Genomic DNA, 21206 nt, shown 5'->3' on the forward strand with positions numbered 1-21206 from the left:
TACAAAATAAACGAACGCGATCGTAACGTGACCAGTTTTTCAATCTCACTCTCGAGCGATCTTAATAACGATCGACACATAGTCTTAGCGAATCAGTTAGTATCGAGCGTCTTAGCGAACATTCACTGTACCTATTACTTTAAAATATATTTGACGGTTTTCAATATCAAGATATCTCGTCACTTAAAACACGCTACCAATCATCTTCTACAACTGTGTGAGACGGGTTACTGGGTATGCGTAATAGCATTTTCCCCTCCTTGTGAAAAAAATAGGTAATATGTATAAGATACAGACCGAGTGCCGAGTCGAATTGGTAAAACGGCCAACGTGGAAATTCGTATGTGACTCAGGCATAAACAACCAAAAGGAGCAGCGAAACACACGCTCTCAGGACAACAGGTGCTGAATCTTAGTTCAAGATTCAGAACACAGAAGTAAATTCAACCAAGAGGAAACCGTCATGCAAATGGAAGAATAGCCTGCTGTTCGCCCATTCAACCGATGAAAATATCAGTGACTGATACCAAATGTTACTCTCAAGAGAATCAAGAAATCAAATGAAGGTACTCCAACCTATGAGCGGCAATCCGAATTTGAAATATCGCTAAAAAAAGTAACAGCAAACACAAAGAAATTCGTTTCGAGAGATTTCTGTCGCGCTTTATTTTTTCGTCAGTAGTGTACTACATTATTTCCTAACATTTGAGATCGTATTTCAACTAAAATATATAATTCTAGCATTTAGTTTTGGTCAAGTGTAGCACATTGCTTCTATTTTCATATTCAAAACTGGCAATCCTTTTCTCTCACACCGAAAATCGAGGAAAACACCGCAGTAGGGAATAAGCCGTTGCATTCGACTGTCTGTGATGATGATTCTCGGAAAAGAGGGATTTTTCTTCATTATTTGGACTCGATATGTTTATTGGGAAATACAGGAATGTGTAGCGGCACGCTAATAAATTCAAATCTTATTGTTGTTTTGCCTCGGAGCATCAATATCGTAGGACACACACATATTGTATTAATAATCAAACTCCGAGGCAAAACAATGTCGCCGTTACTTTCAACCGTCAAACGCAGTCGAGTTCAAATTTTCCGACTGTCCCCCGACCGATATAAATAAACGAGCGAAATGACGAGCGAGAGTTTATCAAGCGAGAGAGTTTAGCAATCGAAGATATCAGCGCATCAAAGTGTATACGAAGTTTTTCGACAAACGCGCGTATTTATCACGATTAATATTAGACCAGGACTCGTGCTTTGTATCAAGGCATTACAAATAAAGTGCTCACGACACTTAGAATATTATATCGATATTTGAACTACCTCATCCTCTACAAATGAAATACTCGATCCAATTGTAAAATCTGCTTTCTGACGCTCACTGTATTATTGGAAGGAAAGGGAGGAAACTCCAGACCATAAAAAATGAAAGGAAACAGATACTTATGAATGTTCTGTCAACCACGGGAGAAACGTGCAGGAAAATTGAGGGTAGACGCCGTGACTGAAACATTTCGTTTTTGCTTTCAGAAAAATTACATGGCGTGAAATACGTGAATCATATCGATACAAAGGCATTTAAAACATTAAGCGCGAAGCTGATTTTGATGTGCTCTCCGTTCAAGCAGTGTGCAGACGTGGCAGCGGGAGGTGCGAGTTTAAGTATAAGCAGACGATAATACATACATCGCGGTGACGATTTAGTTTCATTTTATACAAATTATAAATGGAAAATAACGAGATGGGGAACTCATTTCAAGTGTGAAAATGAAGTTAAGAGAGCAGTGAAGTTGTTTATCAAAAGTTTACTAGAAGCATCCAGCAAAATTTTTCGCTGACGGAATGAAGAAACTCGTCACGCGTTGCCATGTATGACGCCGACAAACGGCGTGCCGTGGGTAATAAGAGTGTCATAGTTACTCGGGGGAAGGCGAGACCTTGGTCTTGGGTAGGAGTGCCCAAATCGCACTCCTACCTCCCAGTAGTACCACCGGTAACATGCTAAGTCGCATCAGCGCGGGGAATAGTCCCTCAGATGCGGCTGGCATGGCTAAACGGAGTGCGACGAAGCAGGAGCGAAAGACAACCCATTGAATGTCGGTTTGCCTATTAACAGTTGATTAAACCGTGAATTGGATATAAATCGTGAATGTAAATTTATTTAAAAAGGGGAACTCGTTCCCGGGTTGGACATATGACAACAGGCTTGTTATGGTTAAGATTTGGATACGGATGGAGAAATTTAATGATAGCAAACAAATATTGCGAAACAAATTGGATTCGAATAATAATAATGCCTCCGATGCAGCGTCTCCCGGTCCCGGAGGCGCTGTGGCGCATTTATCCGCTTTGGAGGGGACTGTTGATGACGAACCGGCAATGCCCCTGAACATGAATTTGTATCTTTTTCTCGATTGAATCTTAGTTCCATTGATGGGGAATAAAGTTGCCTGTCCAGTCTGCGAAAAGAGGGAAATCCACCTGCTTTTCACGACGTTGCAGGATCTGGACAGACATCTTAATGAACATCACGTAGAGACCCCCATTTAAAGGGGCTGCGGTAGATGTAGCAAAAGCTTCCCTAAGCTCCATGATGCACAGTGTCACATTCCTAAGTGTCGGGACGCCACGGAGCATCGTGAGGGTCAATTCAAGTGTGACGCTTGCCCCAGGAACTTCGGATCCCAAAGAGGTCTTTCGACCCATGAGCGACACGCACTCCCTGCGAGTTAGAAATATTAAAAGGAGGGGAACGCCCCCCCCCCCAACAAATGTGCAAGTGGTCGAGTTTGGAAAGTGGAGGAGATTGCTCCCCTGAAGGAGCTAAATTTAATTTACAAGGATTATAAGTTCCCCAACATACAAATCAGAAAAATTTTGACGACGAAAACAGCGGAACAAATTAGGAACAAAAGGAAAGCATTAAAGATTGGTACTGTTGAAGGAGACCTTCAGAAGGAAGCCTCTGCGACAGAGAGCGGTTGCGATCTCGGTGAACCGTCCATGGTGTCTCCGCGCCAGGAAAGAAGCGTTAATAGCGAAGAAACGGTTCACGAATGGAGGCATTGCCTCGCCGAAGAAATCGAAAGACAAGCCGAGGTGTCCCCTGTTTTAAGGAATGCTTATACTCGGCTGAGAGAGATTTGGGAGAAGGAGAGAAACAATAGGTCAGAATTGATTAAGCTAGTCGATCGATATATTTATACAATTTTAAATGCAGCTCTTAAAAATAAGAGTAGTAGAAAGAACAGCCCTTAGAGAAACAAAAGAACCAAAGATAGGGTGGTGGAAAAAGGAATAATAAGAATAGAACAAAAAGGAACTCCTACGCACGTTGCCAGGAGATCTTTGCCCCAGAAAGTTGGCTGATGCCATAATCAATGATGATCTGGCTTATCTGGAACCAACCAGAAAGCCACCAGATGCGGTGGATGTGAAACAGTTATATGAAGCTCTGTGGGGAAGAACTGGGCCCACAAATTTGGAACTGCCTTCAGAACTGGAGAGAGCTTCAGAACTGTCCTTGAACAGCTATTTTATGCCCGTTACCATCGAAGAGATTGAGGGTAAAATAAAAAGAATGAGAAGTAAAATAGCGGCAGGGCCAGACGGACTGTTGAAAGAAAATTTGTTAATGCCCAGCCTGCCTGTAATATTGGCTAAGTTGTTTAATATATTGTGGTCTAGTTCCTACTTTCCTACCGCACGGAAGGAAAATAGGACAACTTTAATACCCAAAGCCAATAAAAACGGAAATATGGTCGAGAACTGGCGACCAATTACGGTCAGCCCAATTTTGGGTAGAATCTTCTCATCAATCCTCGATGGACGGCTAAGACGGGGTGTAGACCAGAGCTCGAGACAGAAAGGCTTTATATCCGAAAGCGGATGTAAGATTAACATTGAACTACTTAATGCGGCTCTAAACTATAGCAAGAGAAATCGAGGGGGAGTGTTCACAATAGTGGACACTCCTAAAACATTCGACACTATACCCCATTCTGCAATAAAACCGTGTCTGGCTAGAAAAGCCGTTCCAACTCCCATAATGGAATTAATAAGCGAAATGTACAATGGAAATAAGACAACTATTAAACCGAATAATAATAAAGGGGTTGAGGTAGAAATTCTCAGAGGAGCTAAGCAGGGCGATCCTTTGTCGCCACTGCTTTTTAATCTATGTCTTGAGCCGCTGCTTGAAACAAACGAGAAAAATACCGGTGACATTAATATCAATGAAGCAAACAAAGTCTCGGTACTGGCCTTCGCAGATGATAACGTCTTGCTTGGGGAAGATGAAAGGGAGGCACAAAGCCAGATGGACGAGCTTCACAGATACCTGGAGAGGCTTGGCATGAATATATCAGCCCATAAAAGTTAAACATTCCAGGCGATAACCAAGAAGGATACCTGGCTTATCAAAGACCCCGCAGTTAAAGTCGATAACGAAAGGATATCTGGTATAAATCCAGACCAAGCCTTCAGGTATTTGGGCGCTACGGTAGGGCCTTGGAAAGGCGTTCATTGCGGCATTATAATGCCCGAGATTCTGAGCATGGTGAGGAGAGTAAGGAAGCTCTCCTTAAAGCCATACCAGAAGATAGAACTGCTAACAAAATATATATTCCCTCGATACATACATAATCTGCTAATAAATCCCCCGAGTGAAGGCGTTTTAAAACTTATGGATAAGGAGGTCAGGCAAGAAATAAAAGCTATACTGCATCTATTACCATCTATTGCCACCGGGAGATTTGAACACATAGTGAAGCTCGGTACCCTTAGGAGCGCTTTAAAAATCAAACCCTCACTAGACCCAGTAGCGGCCAGTTTAATTGGAGACGATGAAGAGAAATAATTAAAGAAAATTGCGAACAAATTGGGCAGCCAACTTGGAAGATGTGGAGAAGGCAAAGAGAAGATTAAAAGCAGAGCACATTAAGGAGTGGGCAGGATTAAAAAGTCAGGGCCAGGGTGTCGCTGACTTTGCGAAAAAAAAGTGAGCAACGTGTGGCTTAGAGAGTACCATTTGCTAAAGCCACCCCGCTTCATCGATGCCTTGCGTTTGAGAACGAACACCTTTGGTGAACATGCAGAAGGTGCCATGCCCAGCCGGAAAGCTTGGCACATGTGCTAGGACTATGCCAGTTTACAAAGAGCCTACGCATTAAAAGGCACGATGAAGTAAAGGACTTACTGGCCAATAAATTAAGAGAACAAAATGAGGTGTTTGTCAAACCAACAGTAATAGTGAGGGGTAATCGTTACAAGCCGGACCTTGTAGTTAGAAACGAGGAACGACTTCTCGTAGTCGACGTTACCGTCCGCTATGAGAATAATTACCCCAAAAAGCAGTCAAAGAAAAGGTGGACAAGTACTCTTCTTGTCTAAAAGAATTAAAGAAAAGATATGGCGTCGGTAATGGAGCCGTTCTGCCGGCGGTGCTAGGCAGTAGAGGAGCAATAACGCCGGAAACAGTTAATAATTTTAAAATGATGGGAATTCCCAATAAAGATACAAAAACGATAGTTTTGAATGTGTTGAGAAGCTCTGTGGAGATGTGCAACTTATTTTTAGATGAATGAAAAATAATCTATTTATTTAATTATTTATTTACTTATTATGTATTTATTTATTGCTGTATGCATTGATGCAAATGGCAATTATATCGAAAAACAATTAACATATTTTATAGGTAATGAATTGAATTTTCATTTCCTTTCTATTTCATTTCAATCAACCGAGTTCTGCCCGAGCAGTCGAGCTATACGGTCAGTGCTTCCGTAAGTACGACAAGTGCGAAAACAAAGTGACTTATAATAGAACCAATCGCTAAAGGATGGAAAACATGCAAAAAATACCACCAATAAAAATTCTAAATAAAGGCGAAACATATTCAATAAACAGAGCTGTAGACAAAACAAACACAAATAAACCAACAAGCGAAGTTCAGGATTACTCAGCTATAAATGAAATAGAAATGGAAATTACACAAAATAATGACGAAAAGAGCAAAATCAACAACGATCTACCACAATAGAACCAACGCTGGAAGACTGTAACTCCCAGCAAAAAACGAAAGATAACTTCAAACACAAATGCTAGGAGGGCTATGGAAACAGAAAGGCAACAATGGCTACAGGAAATTCCTCGACAAAACTCCTTCAGCTCATTGCCAGAAGAGATGGATTCAGACCCAGCTGAAAAACCAATAACACACATTCCCAAACCACCATCAATCTACATAGATGCTAAAATAATAGACCCCCTCGTCGATCTGCTAAAGAGCACGGCAAGAAAAGAAAATTACACCATTAAACAACTTAAATTAGATCAGGTAAAAGTACAAACTAATACCCCAGAAATCTTTAGGAAAGTGACAAAAGTACTAAATGAAAAAACGCTGGGTATCATACTTACCAACCCAAAACTGATAAAAGCTACAAAGCAGTAATCAGAGGTTTACACCCAAAGACAAACACAAGTAACATATGCGAGGAATTAGCCAAAATCGGACATCAGGTACGAACAATAAATAATATAACCAGATTTGATACTAAACAACCATTACCGCTATTTATAATAGAGCTTGAACCTAAAAATAATAACAAGGGAATTTTCCGGCAATGTATGCGGTGTCAACAATATGGACATACAAGAAATTACTGCAACAGAAACCAGGAAAGCACCTAACAATGAATTGCCCACACACGGGAAAGATAAATGATGTAAAATGCTACAATTGCGGTGGAAACCAAACGTACAGCATGTAATGAACATCAACCATAATAATCACAACACCTTTGGTAGCCGAAGCTACGCGCAAGTAGCCAAACAATCAATCCTTAGATAACCAAAACCAGAACAATAACATCAACGATGCTACAGAAATCAAAGAACTGTTAAAGCAATCAATCAAAAACATGGAAATGTTAACAAAAATGATAAGCGAACAAAATGCAGCCCTCAGACAGCAAACGCAACAAATAAAACTCATGCTGCAATGACTTACAAACATGCTAAGCAAAAAATAAAAATGGACACGCTTAAAATAGCAGCCTGGAACTCTAACGGCCTACAACAAAGGGCCCTAGAAACTAAAACATTCCTGTACAACAATAATATCGATATACTACTTGTTTCAGAAACACACTTCACTATAAAAAACTATTTAAAAATACCGTACTACACCATATATGATACCAAGCATCCCTCAGGAGAAGCACACGGAGGGACCGCAGTAATAATAAGAAACGACATCAAACACCATTTACACAGCCAAGTTAGTAAGGATTATATCCAAGCAACCATCGTTACAGTACAGACTAGCAGCAACCATTTACAGTTGTCAGCAGTATACGTACCACCGCGACACAAAATTACATCACAGGTGAGGGAAGAGTACTTTCAACATTTAGGTGTCACGTATATTGCAGCGGGAGACTACAATTCAAAGCACACATTATGGGGATTAAGAATCACTATACCTCGAGGTACAACCTTGGAAAATACATTAGAAACAATAGCTTCAATATATTATTCACAGGAAGACCGACATACTGACCGACAGACCTGAGCAAAATACCTGACCAACTAGATTTTGCAGTTACAAAGGGACTAAACGCAAATAAACTAAATATAGCACTTGATTTGACTTGATCAATGGAAAAATCTTAGAAAACCTTCCCCCAAAGGCAATAAAACTAACAACGAAAACATCCAACGCAATTCTAAGAATATAGTACTTTCCTGCACTATGGAAAATAACACAGATCGCAATGTTCTCACGTGTTACGCCACGAGGCTTACCACAGGCTGTATTTCTAACCGTCGCTCGCGGTCCTACAGTGTCGCAGACAGATCGTCTTATCTGCCCGACGGAAAATATACAATGTATCGACGAGCGTGTGACATTAATCTCATCTCAACCATAAGATATCGACTCGGGTTTCGGACTCCTTTGGATACATCACCACCTTATCATCATAGCCTACACCAAGCCTGTGACGCACCTTAGTCCACATCATAGATAAAGGCTTCGACCCCTGACATTGGACGCATCACCGGCTACACAGAAGCTATGACACACCTTAGTCCACATCATAGATAAGACATCGACCCCAGACCTTCGGACACTTTTCACATCATAACCTACGTCGAGCCCCTTCAACATCCTCAAACCAAAAACGTATATAAACCGAGGCTTCACCCAGCTCGGACGGTTCTTGTTCTAGTTGCTGTTCTCATACCAACCCCTTTTCTCCGGTTCAGTGTTATTCTTGTAAGTGTTAAAATTTATAGTAAAGTTTTATAAAGGAAACTTAGCAGTTGGGGTTACGACTCAGTCTTCTTACTGCAATCCAAGTATCAACTTTACATGACAAGCGCATAGTTGTCACCAAGCAGCGAGTTCTAGAAACGTCGATTTCGGTCCGTTATTTCATACACATAAAGAAGGTGGCAGACATGAGCATAGGCGCGAACGGTGGCGTGATCCGAGCGTGTGGGGGTCGTCTCCCAGAGAAGACAACGAAAAGGATCGAAGGGCAATTAGCCCCTTTTGAAGAGTCAAACGTTATACATCGAGAGGTCTGACGATCAAAATTAAAGTCGCATAGTCTAACGAACTCATTGAGAGATATCGTAAAGTCATATATTTATTTTAAAGTTTATTTATGTTTAAAGATATGTTTCTGTAACACATTAACTGTATTCATCGCTGAGTAATTTGTGACGTTTTTATTATTACATTCATTATTGTTAAATATACAAGCTATATTAACCTGTTAATACAGTGTTAAATTTATTGAACCACCTTTGTTATTTTAATCGAAACAGGGGAACGACTAATTCGCGGCGTCGATTATCAGAATCGTAGCGAGAATTTACGCCTCTCGCTGACGCGTTTTCCTCGCGACCGCGTCTCTCCGCGAACGGTCGTAACACATACATTAAAGGAAGAGGTTTGAAACAGGCGGATTTTTCGGCTACATTTTTATACTACAATATAAATATACGTAACAATAAGCATAGTTAATAACTATATCAAAACGATATATATAAACAATATATACATACGTTCATCGCGGAAAGTATGCTCACATCCTACAACGTGACCTGTTTGATGAGAGATTCGGAGGTAAACGAAAGGCTCGTCCTTCCGAATCGATTCTTTCTTGTTATTATTCTTTTCTTCTATCTACCAATCAGTCGAAACTCGTGCTTTGTAAGCAACAGTGGTGTAACCGATATCATAACGTTTCATATCATATACAAAAGTATTAACCTATTTATGTCGAAAAGCTGTTAGTTTAGATTATATCTTAAGTTTAATTTGTCGTATGAAAGATAAGCATAGGACACGAAGCGGTGTTGTATTTATATTAAAACAAACGAAAGACAAGGACAACGTAAACACAAGAGTACCGTTTCGCGCCCTTACCTGTTTCTCATACGACGAATTCAAGTTAAGATATCTGGTGAACTAACAGTTCCTTTTAATTTTTTCATAAGAAATACGAAGATAGATCGATGAATTATTATGAATGAATTATATTAAAAAATATATGGTTCCATTTGCAAAAATGAAGTTGAAATGGGACTTTACCACTGGATCTATAAAAAAAGTAATTTGCACCGTATGTGATGTCTTCTTTCGAACTAAACAATTTTTGTTAAAACTATTTTTGATGGCATCAATATTACGTGAGATATTCTACCGCTTATTGTTTCACCATTGGTTAAATATTGAGACTAGGTTTCTATGTATAATAAATTTCTATGTGTAATAAAATATCTACACATAGGGCACATAGAAAAATAGAGTTTTAGACGATTTTGTAGATATCAGATATCGGTATATTATTTAAATCATGTCCATATCTAATTGTAATGACTTGCAACAGAATCTGAGAACTGAGATTTGTATTTTTTCATTCATAATTTTTGGTTAATAAATAGCAAAGATAACGAATGAATATACTGTATCGCGTTTCTTAAATGAAAGAATGCATTTTGCGATTAAAATGCAGACATTATAGCAAATAATACAGTAATAGTAGATAATAAAAAAGAAGTAGGGAAAAAACTTACCTTAACAACATGGAAACGAATTTATGAAGAATTGTGTTACTGGAATAAGCTTCTTTGTGTATCACGAAGTGCATCAGAGAAGGATTCTTAAACAAATTTCGTAAAAAATTACTATCTATCAGATAAATATAATACGAGATTCGAAAAATAATCAATATTTACAAAAACATAATTATTTTATAAGAACATAATATTCAATTATAGAAATAATTATGCGTTAAGTTCTGTAATTAGTAACCATTATCGATGACCGACTTTATTCTTGGTTCTCAATAAGCATTACTTTTGATGAAAACATTTTTTAGCGGAAGAAAATAAAATAGGAAGAACGACCTAACTTTTATATAAAAAGATATAATAAATACGTTTAATTAAAACTAAAACATAAATATGTATATCATCACTCTTACGTTAATATAAATGAAAAATATAATAAAAATAAAAAAAAAGAAAAATAAATAAGAAAACTGTGTTGGTTTCTACGACTTACTTCCACATGTGGAATAGTCTATCTGGTTGCCATATGACCCATCCTAGGGACAGAACAAAGTTATTAGATTAAAATAATCCACAGAAAGTTTTTAATTCATAAAATTTACAGGTACAAAGTGTTTATCCCGAATAAATCCTTTTTTAGAAAATTGCAAGTCAACTTTCGAATAACCAGATTTTATATTTTATCTAGCAACTAGCACATCTTATTGCACAAACACTTGCTAAACACAAAAATTGTAACGTTTAAATTTCGTAGCGCGAAATATTTACCTCCACACTCCCGCGTTTCGAATATGAAAGACTGTTGAACAATACCGTCCCTAATAAAGGCAGATTCGTACTGCTTGTTCATTGTCTACGCTTCTGGACTGCAAGCGAATCCTGTACGCTGCGCAAATGTCTCTGCGCCGATTATATAAGGTTGTCCGAAAAGTGTCTTTTCTTTACAGTCACGTCTTTTACAACAACGCATTTTTATACAAACATAAAACCTAATGCCACAAACGTTGTGATTTTTATCGTGATAAAACAAAATGGATCGTACGTAATTCGATAAAATAATATAAAACGAAAGATGTTGTGCATCCATTATTTCCTTATAAAACGAAACAAATTTTTCGGACGACCTAATATTTCTATATTACTACATATAACGACAATAACGACTTTACATTTCGAAAATTGTCATTATTACGCGGCTGATTTTTATATAAATGTTATCTATCAAAGTGGATAAAATATGTAAATGCAAAATATATTCAAACTATGTAATAATTGTACAATATTTTACAGAAAATAGTTAATTTAATGATTGTTCTCCCGTGAAGCGTAAGTAATGCTAGAGATATTTGGCAAAAAATGGAGGCTATAACTGCAATCGCCACTGAAAATTGTGTAACCGCTACACACATACGTAAGTATAATACATAGCATAAACCGCTACAATGCTTATAGCTATATCGAAGAAGATACTCTATACGTAACTATTCTCTAATTTCCACATGACCAAACTATGACCCTGGGGAACAGTGTATATAAAGCTGTATTATACATGTACGATGTATATATACATATTTTGCTCACTGTCAACAATATACAAGAAGGGTACTTTTACGTATCCACACGACAATTTTTTAAAAGCAATTTTTGTATCTCAATACTTCAGATACTGGAGGTAATACCAGAATTCTATTAGATATTTTGTTGTACGTAACAAATATAGCAGGGACAGATTTAGCAAACAAGAAAAAATGTTTATATAAATATACATATACGTGATGTGATCTTACTTTCGAGTTATTTATGGTTTATTCTGCCACTATTCATTTTTACCAGTTGTAGAGATACCATTGAAATCAATTCATAAGTGAGAATTTTTTATTGCATAAAGACGAATAAAAATTTTCTCTATAATGTATCGAACATGATAATTTAGAAAAAAAACGGACGAATAAATGTTCTTTAAAAAAAAAATTAATGAATAATGAATAAGAATGAGAATAAAATTTTAAATAATAAATTATTTAAGAAGTTGCCGACAGCTTGAATTTCCATGATATGTTGTAGAAATCAACATTTTCAACAACTTCTTCCTTGGCATTTTACCACCGCTCGGTCTTAGTTTCCGAGATATTCGCAAAAACTGTCGGTAACACTACATGTATATCTCTAACAGAGTCGCAAGCATAGCTGACACGTTCGCCGCTTTGTTCGTCGTATTGCTTGGCGATTTGTTTATTTCCATTCATTAGACATTGATGCTTTTGTCTTTGAACTCTACTTTCCAAATCCAACAATAATTAATTACTTAAAACTGCGTATTCGAGACTGTAAGAATCATTGTTGATATTGGCTGAAATGTATTTGGGTTGAAATAAGAACAATAAAATATAAAGCTCGATATAAACTGTAATTTAAAAGACAGATTATTCTAAACCTAACTCATACCATTAATAATAATAATAATTTTTATTACGCAGTTCTGCAAGCGGCTATAATTCGAAGGATCCGTGGAATACCCAAGTTCGTCCAGTCTTCTTTTATATGTCGGATGAGCACAGAGTAAGGTTGTGGGCATCAAATGAATCTCCACGGGAATTAGCCATTGATGCGGCACAACACAGGTGTAGTTTATTGCAATAATGGGATTGTTACAGTTCTGACAATTAATCACGGCGATTAGGCACTCGCGACACCAGTGACAATGGCCTCAGGTTTGATAACGAATTCGCAGTCAACGGGATGATAGATGAACGTTCTCACAAAATTTAAGTCTGACTCTTTGTTAGCAAAACATGAAATAATCACTGATGTTACCCTTTAGTCGATGAGATCGCGAGAGAGAATGATTTTCCGTCCCGATGATGCCATAGAGAAAACTATATGGGGTGTGTCTAAGGACACGAGATCCTCGGATTCGCCGAGGAAAACCTTCGTTCGGAAGGTGAGGGAAATTGACGTTGCTGCTAATTGGTCAATCTCCATATCGGTGGTTAGAAAAAGATGTTAGCCGCCATCGAGGGGAAGTTGTTAGTGGGAGACGTCGTTCGTTGAAAAAGATAGATCTCCCCTATCTTCCCATAATTGGGACAAAGACTGTTGTTTGTCTGTTTGAAGAACTTTAGTCAACTAAATCTTAAGATTTATAACGGCCCTCGGTCTAGCTGATCACGTACTGTGGAGACGCGTCGGCATCTGGTAACCATCATACCCAAAGAATAGGATCTGCGTGTGGCGAGCCACGGGACAGAAACCATTGGAATGTTTACTGTCGCGTGCCGCTACAAATATTTCTTTTAAGGAGAGCTATATAATTACTCCATACCTTTGTTAGACAAAGCGTTCATCCCGTGACCGCGGCTACGTTCGGCGATTGATTGTCGCCTAGAGCCCAAGTTCATTATCACAAATCTCGAACAATTACAATCGAACTGGGTGATTACAATTGTTTAATTACAGCTATGGTAGATTCTAGATTACAATGTTACGGGATTTTCCCAAAATTTCAAATGGAAGGCTCCGGTGTTCTTTCATCTCCGACATATATATTGGATGTAAATGGAAGATGACAGTTAGGTTCACATTAGCTTTTTAAATTCGGCCACCGCAAAGTAGTTGACAAACAATACGAACATATACGGTGCTACAGACACACAGTTATATGTATCATTCACCGTAGTGATGGTACTGAAAGATTTTTGCAAAGATCTTGCAAAGCAAGGCCGAGTAATGGTAACATGTAAAGGAAAATGTTGTTCAAAACGTCGATTTCTACGACATAGTGAAAAATCACCGAAACCCACGCTGCCAGAAGTTTTCTATATAATAATCAAATTTTATTCGTTATTCCTTATTCGATAGACTACCGATTTTAGGATCCTGATGTACAGAGCATCCCAATTTAACCTATAAATGCGAATTGCTCGTAAACTGCCCGCCGTGTAAGTAATATGTTGAGACAGGAATTTAATGGTTTCGCGAGTGTAATTAATCTTTCCGTAAATAAACGTATAGAGGTCACATTTCCTATAAAAAATGAATATCCTATACATGTAAATTCTATAGAATTTAGAACACCAACCGACAGTTTAACTTTTCCTGTGTTTACTGCGAGTCGGTAGAACGATATAAATAGAGGAGGACGGGTACTTAGGGGAGGGAGAATAAAACAGGACTTCGAGAAGCGAAGATGGAGAACAAAGAAAAAGAAAACCAAGTTAAGAGTTAGAAAGAGAAAGAGAAGAGGGATTAGAAGCGGAGAGTTTTTAGGAGATACGGAAGAAGAATTAAAAAATCGATTCTTGAGTTTTCACGAATCGATCGCCTGATTTCCAAAAATATTACAACATTACGAATCGATTTTCTCCACACCATGCCGTTAAAGGTTATTCTCCGTATCACCATTAACGAAGACACGAAAGGTGAAAAAAAAATACGAAAGGTATTACGTTTAGTTTTGAAAACAACCTTTATAAAGCTTTTTTTTCATCCAATTTTTAGGCTCAAACGCGCAAAAGAGTAAATTAATATTAAATTACTTCCCAAGATATACCAGTATTCCAGTATATTAATAGATTTAAATAATAAAAATAACAGTCTTAATAAAACAACTTTTCCTGAAACATTGCATTTTATAAAATGCTTAATATTTTAAAATACCAATAAAACGTAGAAGTCCCTCTTGTGGTGAGTCCCTCCCTTAATAAAAAGTATGTTAAAACGACTTAATCTGGTTCAGCAAATTAAAGGATTTTGGACACAGTAATAGAAACATTTTTAAAGATAAAAAGTTATAATGTTAAAAATATTGTGCAAAACAATGAATACTTTTTGTTACATATGAGTAAAATGGAATTCAAAACTTTTGAAAATTGTTTATGGTAACTTAACCTTTACAAAATGTTATTTTTATGCTTTCTTCTTATATACGTTACTGTTCATGATATTAAATAAAGATTTATACGAAACCTTCGATTATCGGTTTTGATTTTCTTTTCACTATAAACGTATCGTGGCACGGGCATGTAATATAATCTTGACCGTAGATAAACATAAAGCAAACCTAAGCGGCATCTAGCCCACATCAAAGTGCAAATGTAAAAACATTTTTCATGGATACCTCGAAATCTAAAACCGAGCCAAGGTTATATGTATAGGAAAGGTGTGCAAAATTATGATTGTGACAATACATTCAAATATCACCGAAATCGATGATGCGGGCCTTAATCTGTATAATTGCTGTAGCGGCACTCGACAACAAAACTTTCGACAACAAATTTCAAATTTAGTATTTATGTTACATTGCATTTTACGTGTTAAAGATATGTATAACACTATTATTTTTTATAACAGTTTGCATAATGCACATATAATATTAAATACATTAATTAAACACAGATGTATCAATTTTCTCTATGTAAGTGCATATTCAACAAATTTCTCCTGCATGCACATTGTATATGTCGGAGATGATAGGACACCGGGACCTTCCTTTGGAATTTTTCGGAAAACCCCCAATATTTTGCCTCTATAACTTAACTGGATTATAATTGTTTGAGATTTGTGATAAGGAGCTTGGGCTCGGGGGGACAATCAGTTGCCGAATGTAGCCGCGGTCACGGGATGAATACTTTGTCTAACAAAGGTATGGAGTAATTCTATAGCTCTCATTAAAAGAAATATTTGTGGCGGCACGCGACAGTAAACATTCCAACGGTTTCTGTCCCGTGGCTCGCCACACGCAGACCCTATTCTTCGAGTAAGATGATTGCCAGATATCGATGCGTCTCCGCAGTACATGTTCAACTAGCCCGAGTGCCGTTATAAACACTAGGATCTAGTTACCTAAAGTCCTTCAAACAGACAAACAGTTTTTGTCCCAACTACGGGAAGATAGGGGAGATCTATTTTTTCAACGAACGACGTCTCCCACTAACAACTTTCTCTTGAGGGTGACTAACGTCTTTTTCTAACCACCGATATGGAGATTGACCAATTAGCAGCAACGTCAATTTTCCTTACTCGGAAAGTCATTCTCTCTTGCGATCTCATCGACGAAAAGAGTAACGCCTTACGATCGGTGACTTTTACGCGTTTTATTAAGAAACAGTCCAACTTAAATTTTGTGAGTACGTACATCTATCATCCCGTTGACCCCGGATTCGTTGTCGAACCTAAGGCCATTGTCACTAGTGTCGCGAGCGCCTAATCGCCGTGGTTGATTGTCAAGTCTGTGGTATCCATACTTGTGTTAATAAACCGTACCTTTGTTATACAATAACGATGGCTGATTCTAATGAAGATTCACCAAACACCCCCAACCCTATCCACAACGCCACCCCGACATATATACGTATATCTTGCATAGCACCGTGCATATTTACTGTATATTGTAATGCATAAACTTCTGCAACCTAACAAGGAGAGGTCACAGTCGTTTGGACATCGGTTCTGACAAAAATTTTGCTTATAAATCTAGGACAAAAATAAACCGATTCATATTCTGATGTTTTAGTCAATACCCATTATTTGGCAAGGTAATAAATATAATCACTCCATATTGTGGAAACAATAAGTTCTATGGAGGACTTGTGTAGAGGAAGTTTGATCGTGAGATTTATTAAACGTTATTGTTCGTGTCGTAACCGTCGAATATATTTAAAATGATAAATTAGTATACAGATAATGTTCGCTGAGATGCTCGTACAGAGTATAAATCGCAAAGTAAAATTGCTAATTAATACTCAGTAAATACTCGCTAGATAATCGTCGATAACTCGGTAGATAGCTCATCATTACAGAAAGATACTAGATACTCGATGCTCGTAATCACTCGTAAAATACTCGTAAAATACTGAGCTCTTTTCTGAAATTCGTACTCTTACAAATGACGATGGAAATTATATATAAATATCAGAAATTATTCCGTCACATTGTGGTTCCTATTACTATCTCTATGACATTTACTTTTACCACCAAGTACACTTTCTATGAACAGATTATAAAATTCGCAATTTATAAATATCAAGTGAATTCCCGAAAGATGTTAATTAAACAAATGTTACCGTTAATTTTTTATTATTTTATTAAATACTATGAATATTCATACATTTAATTGTTAATTTTCCTATTAATCCAAGATAGAATGCAGCAGTTTATTATAGTATTAGTATGTAGCGACACATGAATCATAGGACGATTTGAACCGGGAGCGATTCATATTGTTGTACCTGGAAGTATTAACGCTGTTTTGGATTTGCGAAGTTCTAGGATTACCGTGGTATTGTGTTTCATAAATTTTTATCACAATACGTTACGATCCATAGAGAATACTATTTGAGCGTTTCACGTCGATTGTACGAAGCAATTCCAAGGATTTGTGAAACGATCACTCGTAGAGATTGTACTACTAAAACACATCAGCTTATGCGTCACTACTGACTCGGGAGTTTCTCGCAAAAAATAACATCTACAGTTACGATATTTACCTTGTGGAGGTTTATGTATAGAGGATAGTTAGTACGTAAGGTTTAAAGGACGAGATTGCCCGTTGTTGAAACCATCGAATGTATCTAAAATAATAAATTAATGTACAGCCTGTATACGTAAGTCGTTAGTACAAAGTATAAATCGCAAAATAAAATCGCGGATAAATACTCGTTAATGCTCGTCGCGTAACTCGGTAGATACTCGTGATACTCGGAGATACTGTAGATATTGCAGATACTTTGGTGGTAGTAGTCACACACAACAGCTATACATATATATTACACTCTGGAGACCTCGATAACATTCAAACACGCACGCTTGTTGTCAACCAGACTATTCTAGAAGCTTCTCCCATCTAACAACAGTCTTTTGTCTCAACTAAGACCTGGACGTCCTCTGACGCTTACACACACTCCCATATACCGTGGAAATGTATCATCTACCTAACACGCCTCCTTACATTTATACTGTACACTTAATTGTATTTACATAACTTGTCGAATTAAGTAACAGAAAATTTAACACTTATTACTTTACTTACATTCCTCCTATTTCACATTCATCCATGACCTAAACCTCTCGAATTTTTCCTTACACAGTGCTTTCGTAAAAATATCCGCGGTATTTTCGTCTGTACTTACTTTAATTATATTTATCTTATTTTCCTTTAAGCACTCGTGAATGTAGTGGTATTGAACTTCAATGTGTTTACAATTTTTTATGAAATTTCCGTACTTTGCTATACTTATCGCTCCAGAGTTATCCTCATAAAGTTTTACAGCGTTATCGTCTAGATTTACATTGAAGAGTTTCATAATTTCTCTAATAGACATTAATTCATTTACCGCTTCCGATAGGGCTACATACTCTGCATACGTCGAGGCTTTTGTCACACACCTTTGTTTTTTAGACTTCCAACTGATTACATTTCCATACAATCTAATTACATATCGAGAAGTAGATTTCCTATCTACATGATCTCCTGCCCAATCAGCGTCCACATAACAATCTATCGTTTCACATTTTTCATTCCTTTTATAATGTAACCTTAAATCTCTAGTCAGATACAAATATTTCAATATTCGCAAAACATATTTCAAATGTGTCTCGCTACAACAATCTTGAAGTCAACTTAGATAATTTACACTATAACTTATATCGGGTCTAGTATTTGTACTAATATACAGTAATGCACCAATTAAATTCTTGTATCCAATATCCTTTCTATTTATCTTAGCTTTTTCAATTTTTAAATTTGTCTCCATAGGTGTATAGTACAATTTGCTGTCTTGTAATTTATATTTCTTTGCTAATGATTCAATGTATTTTGTTTGGCTTATATATGTCAGAGATGAAAGAACACCGGAGCCTTCCCTTTGGAACTTCGGGAAAATCCCCTAACACCGTAATCTAGATTTTATCATAGGTTCTATCAAACAATTGTCGTTTTTCGATCCGATTGTATTCGTTCGAGATTTGTGATAATGAGCTTGGGCTCGAGGCAACAGCCAGTCGCCGAACGTAGCCGCGGTCACGGGATGAACGCTTTGTCTAACAAAGGTACGGAGTAATTCTATAGCTCTCCTTAAAAGAAATATTTGTAGCGGCACGTGACAGTAAACATTTCAACGGTTTCTGTCCTGTGGCTCGCCACACGCAGATCCTATTCTTCGGGCATGATGATTGCCAGATGTCGATGCGTCTCCGCACTACATGTTCAGCTAGCCCGAAGGCCAGTTATAAATCTTAAGATTCAGCTAACTAAAGTCCTTCAAACAAACAACTACGAGAAGATAGAGGAGACCTATTTTTCAACGAACGACGTCTCCCGAGCAACTATCCCTCGAGGGCGGCTAGCATCTTTTTCTAACCACCGATATAGAAATTGACCAATTAGCAGCAACGCCAATTTCCCTTACTTTCTAAACGAAGGCTATCCTCGGCGAATCCGACGATCTCGTGTCCTTAGACACACCCCATCATAGCTTTCCTCTGTGGCATCGTCGGGACGGAAAGTCATTCTTTCTTGCGGTCCCATTGACGAATACAGTAACACCTTACGATCAGTGAATATTACGCGCCCGATTTAGATTTTGTGAGCACGTTCATCTATCATCCCGTCGACCGCGGATTCGTTATTGAACCTAAGATCATTGTCATTAGTTTCTCGAGTATCTAATTACCACGGTTACTTGTCCGGTTCTATGATAATCGTATTTGCACTAGTCAATGTCTTCTCTATTGTATAACGACAACGTGTGATCTAAACGAAGATTCATTTCATGCCCCTAACCCTAATTCTAATGTAAACCCGACATATAAATGTGTGCATATGCAAAATATATTACATGTGTGTGTACCTACATTCAAAACACATAACAGTTATACAATATTCTAGATTACGAATTTGGTTTTTATCGTTCATTATGTTCTTTTATTATAATTTAGTTGTCAGTTGCAAATTGATTCATAAGATTCATAAGGGAAGGATCTTTTTATTGCAAATAGACTAATGGAAAGTTTTTCTCTAAAATCAATTGCAAATAATAATTTTGAATAAAAATGGAAGAATAAATGTCTTTCCTAAAGGAAGAAAAATGAATAAGGTATGAAAATCTAATAGCTGATAAAATTTTATTCGTTATTCCTTATTGACTGTCGATATTAGACCTTGATATTTCGTGTCAGGTATCCTTATCTCTGACATTCAATAAGAAAGGAGAAGATTTATTTAGAACTTTACGTCCTCGAGAATGTTTGTAGTCTCATAAGAACAGTTTTTATAAGCAAAATCTTATTTTTAAAAACACAGCCGCTGCTACAAACTGCGGAGCGCGGAACAAGTCTCGCTCTGACAAAATAATATTATTATACACACGTATAGTATTACAAATTAGAAACAGAAAAGACATGTACCTCTGTAGCTCATAACTTTCTTTGACGAAAATTTATTCCTATTCTAATTAGAAAGTTTTTATTAATAACAATAACAAAATAATGACTCGATGATTGAGTACATATTAACAAAAATACCCGTATCTGAAATGTTTATTATTTTGAAACTTAGTGAAGTACAATTATTTCATAAAGTTTATTATTCTCGCTTTGTTTCGTGCAAAATCAATAATTATATCTTCGTAATTTCAATTTTCACATAACTTATTCAAATTAAATAATCAATTAGATAGTCTTCCCTGAAACATGATAGTATGTATATAATTTTTAATAAATTTTAATCTAGAGAAAGTACGCCCTGCAGAAGCGATTGGAATAATTAGTAATATTCTTAAAGTATCATGAAATTGGAAAATAAATCCTTTACTTTATGTATCATATTCGAACATTGCATTGGTGTTATATAGGACAAATTTTTACTGTATATGTCACAAAATATTTTTATTTCATTAAGCAAGTCGCTTCTATCTATATTTCGATGATTTTCATTTTCTAAACTAATGTCCAAATTCATACGGTGTGTTACGCCATGCGGCTTACCATAGGTCATATTCTTAACCGTCGATCGTGGCACTATAATGTCGCAGACGGATCATCGCGTCTGCCCGGCAAACAAACATTGTAGTGGCAAGCGCGTGGTTCATTAAGCAGGGCGACTTCCAGAAACG

General features: G+C 37.1%; 1 protein-coding gene and 1 long non-coding RNA gene across 5 annotated transcripts; one reads left to right on the plus strand and one right to left on the minus strand.

Moving 5' to 3' along the window:
* The first annotated feature begins 2241 nt into the window (after nucleotides 1–2241).
* On the plus strand, nucleotides 2242–5594 carry LOC117212525. Its single transcript, XM_033457414.1, has 7 exons — nucleotides 2242–2408; nucleotides 2880–3244; nucleotides 3351–4315; nucleotides 4400–4784; nucleotides 4897–5008; nucleotides 5106–5266; nucleotides 5365–5594. The coding sequence occupies exons 1-7, from the start codon at nucleotides 2242–2244 to the stop codon at nucleotides 5592–5594; spliced, it is 2385 nt and encodes a 794-aa protein (XP_033313305.1).
* Nucleotides 5595–8892: 3298 nt separating this feature from the next.
* Nucleotides 8893–10728, minus strand: LOC117212518. 4 transcript variants are annotated; one of them, XR_004488478.1, is made up of 5 exons: nucleotides 10701–10728; nucleotides 10592–10634; nucleotides 10102–10187; nucleotides 9088–9231; nucleotides 8893–9009 (listed from the first exon to the last, which is right to left on the minus strand). It is a non-coding gene; the product is annotated as an uncharacterized LOC117212518 (long non-coding RNA). The 4 variants fall into 4 exon arrangements; XR_004488477.1 differs by having other exon boundaries at nucleotides 8893–9208; XR_004488476.1 differs by having other exon boundaries at nucleotides 8893–9231.
* Nucleotides 10729–21206: the final 10478 nt, after the last annotated feature.

Source organism: Bombus bifarius, unplaced genomic scaffold, assembly GCF_011952205.1.
Source record: "Bombus bifarius isolate JDL3187 unplaced genomic scaffold, Bbif_JDL3187 scf7180000008312, whole genome shotgun sequence".
In the NCBI taxonomy this organism is placed as follows: domain Eukaryota; kingdom Metazoa; phylum Arthropoda; class Insecta; order Hymenoptera; family Apidae; genus Bombus; species Bombus bifarius.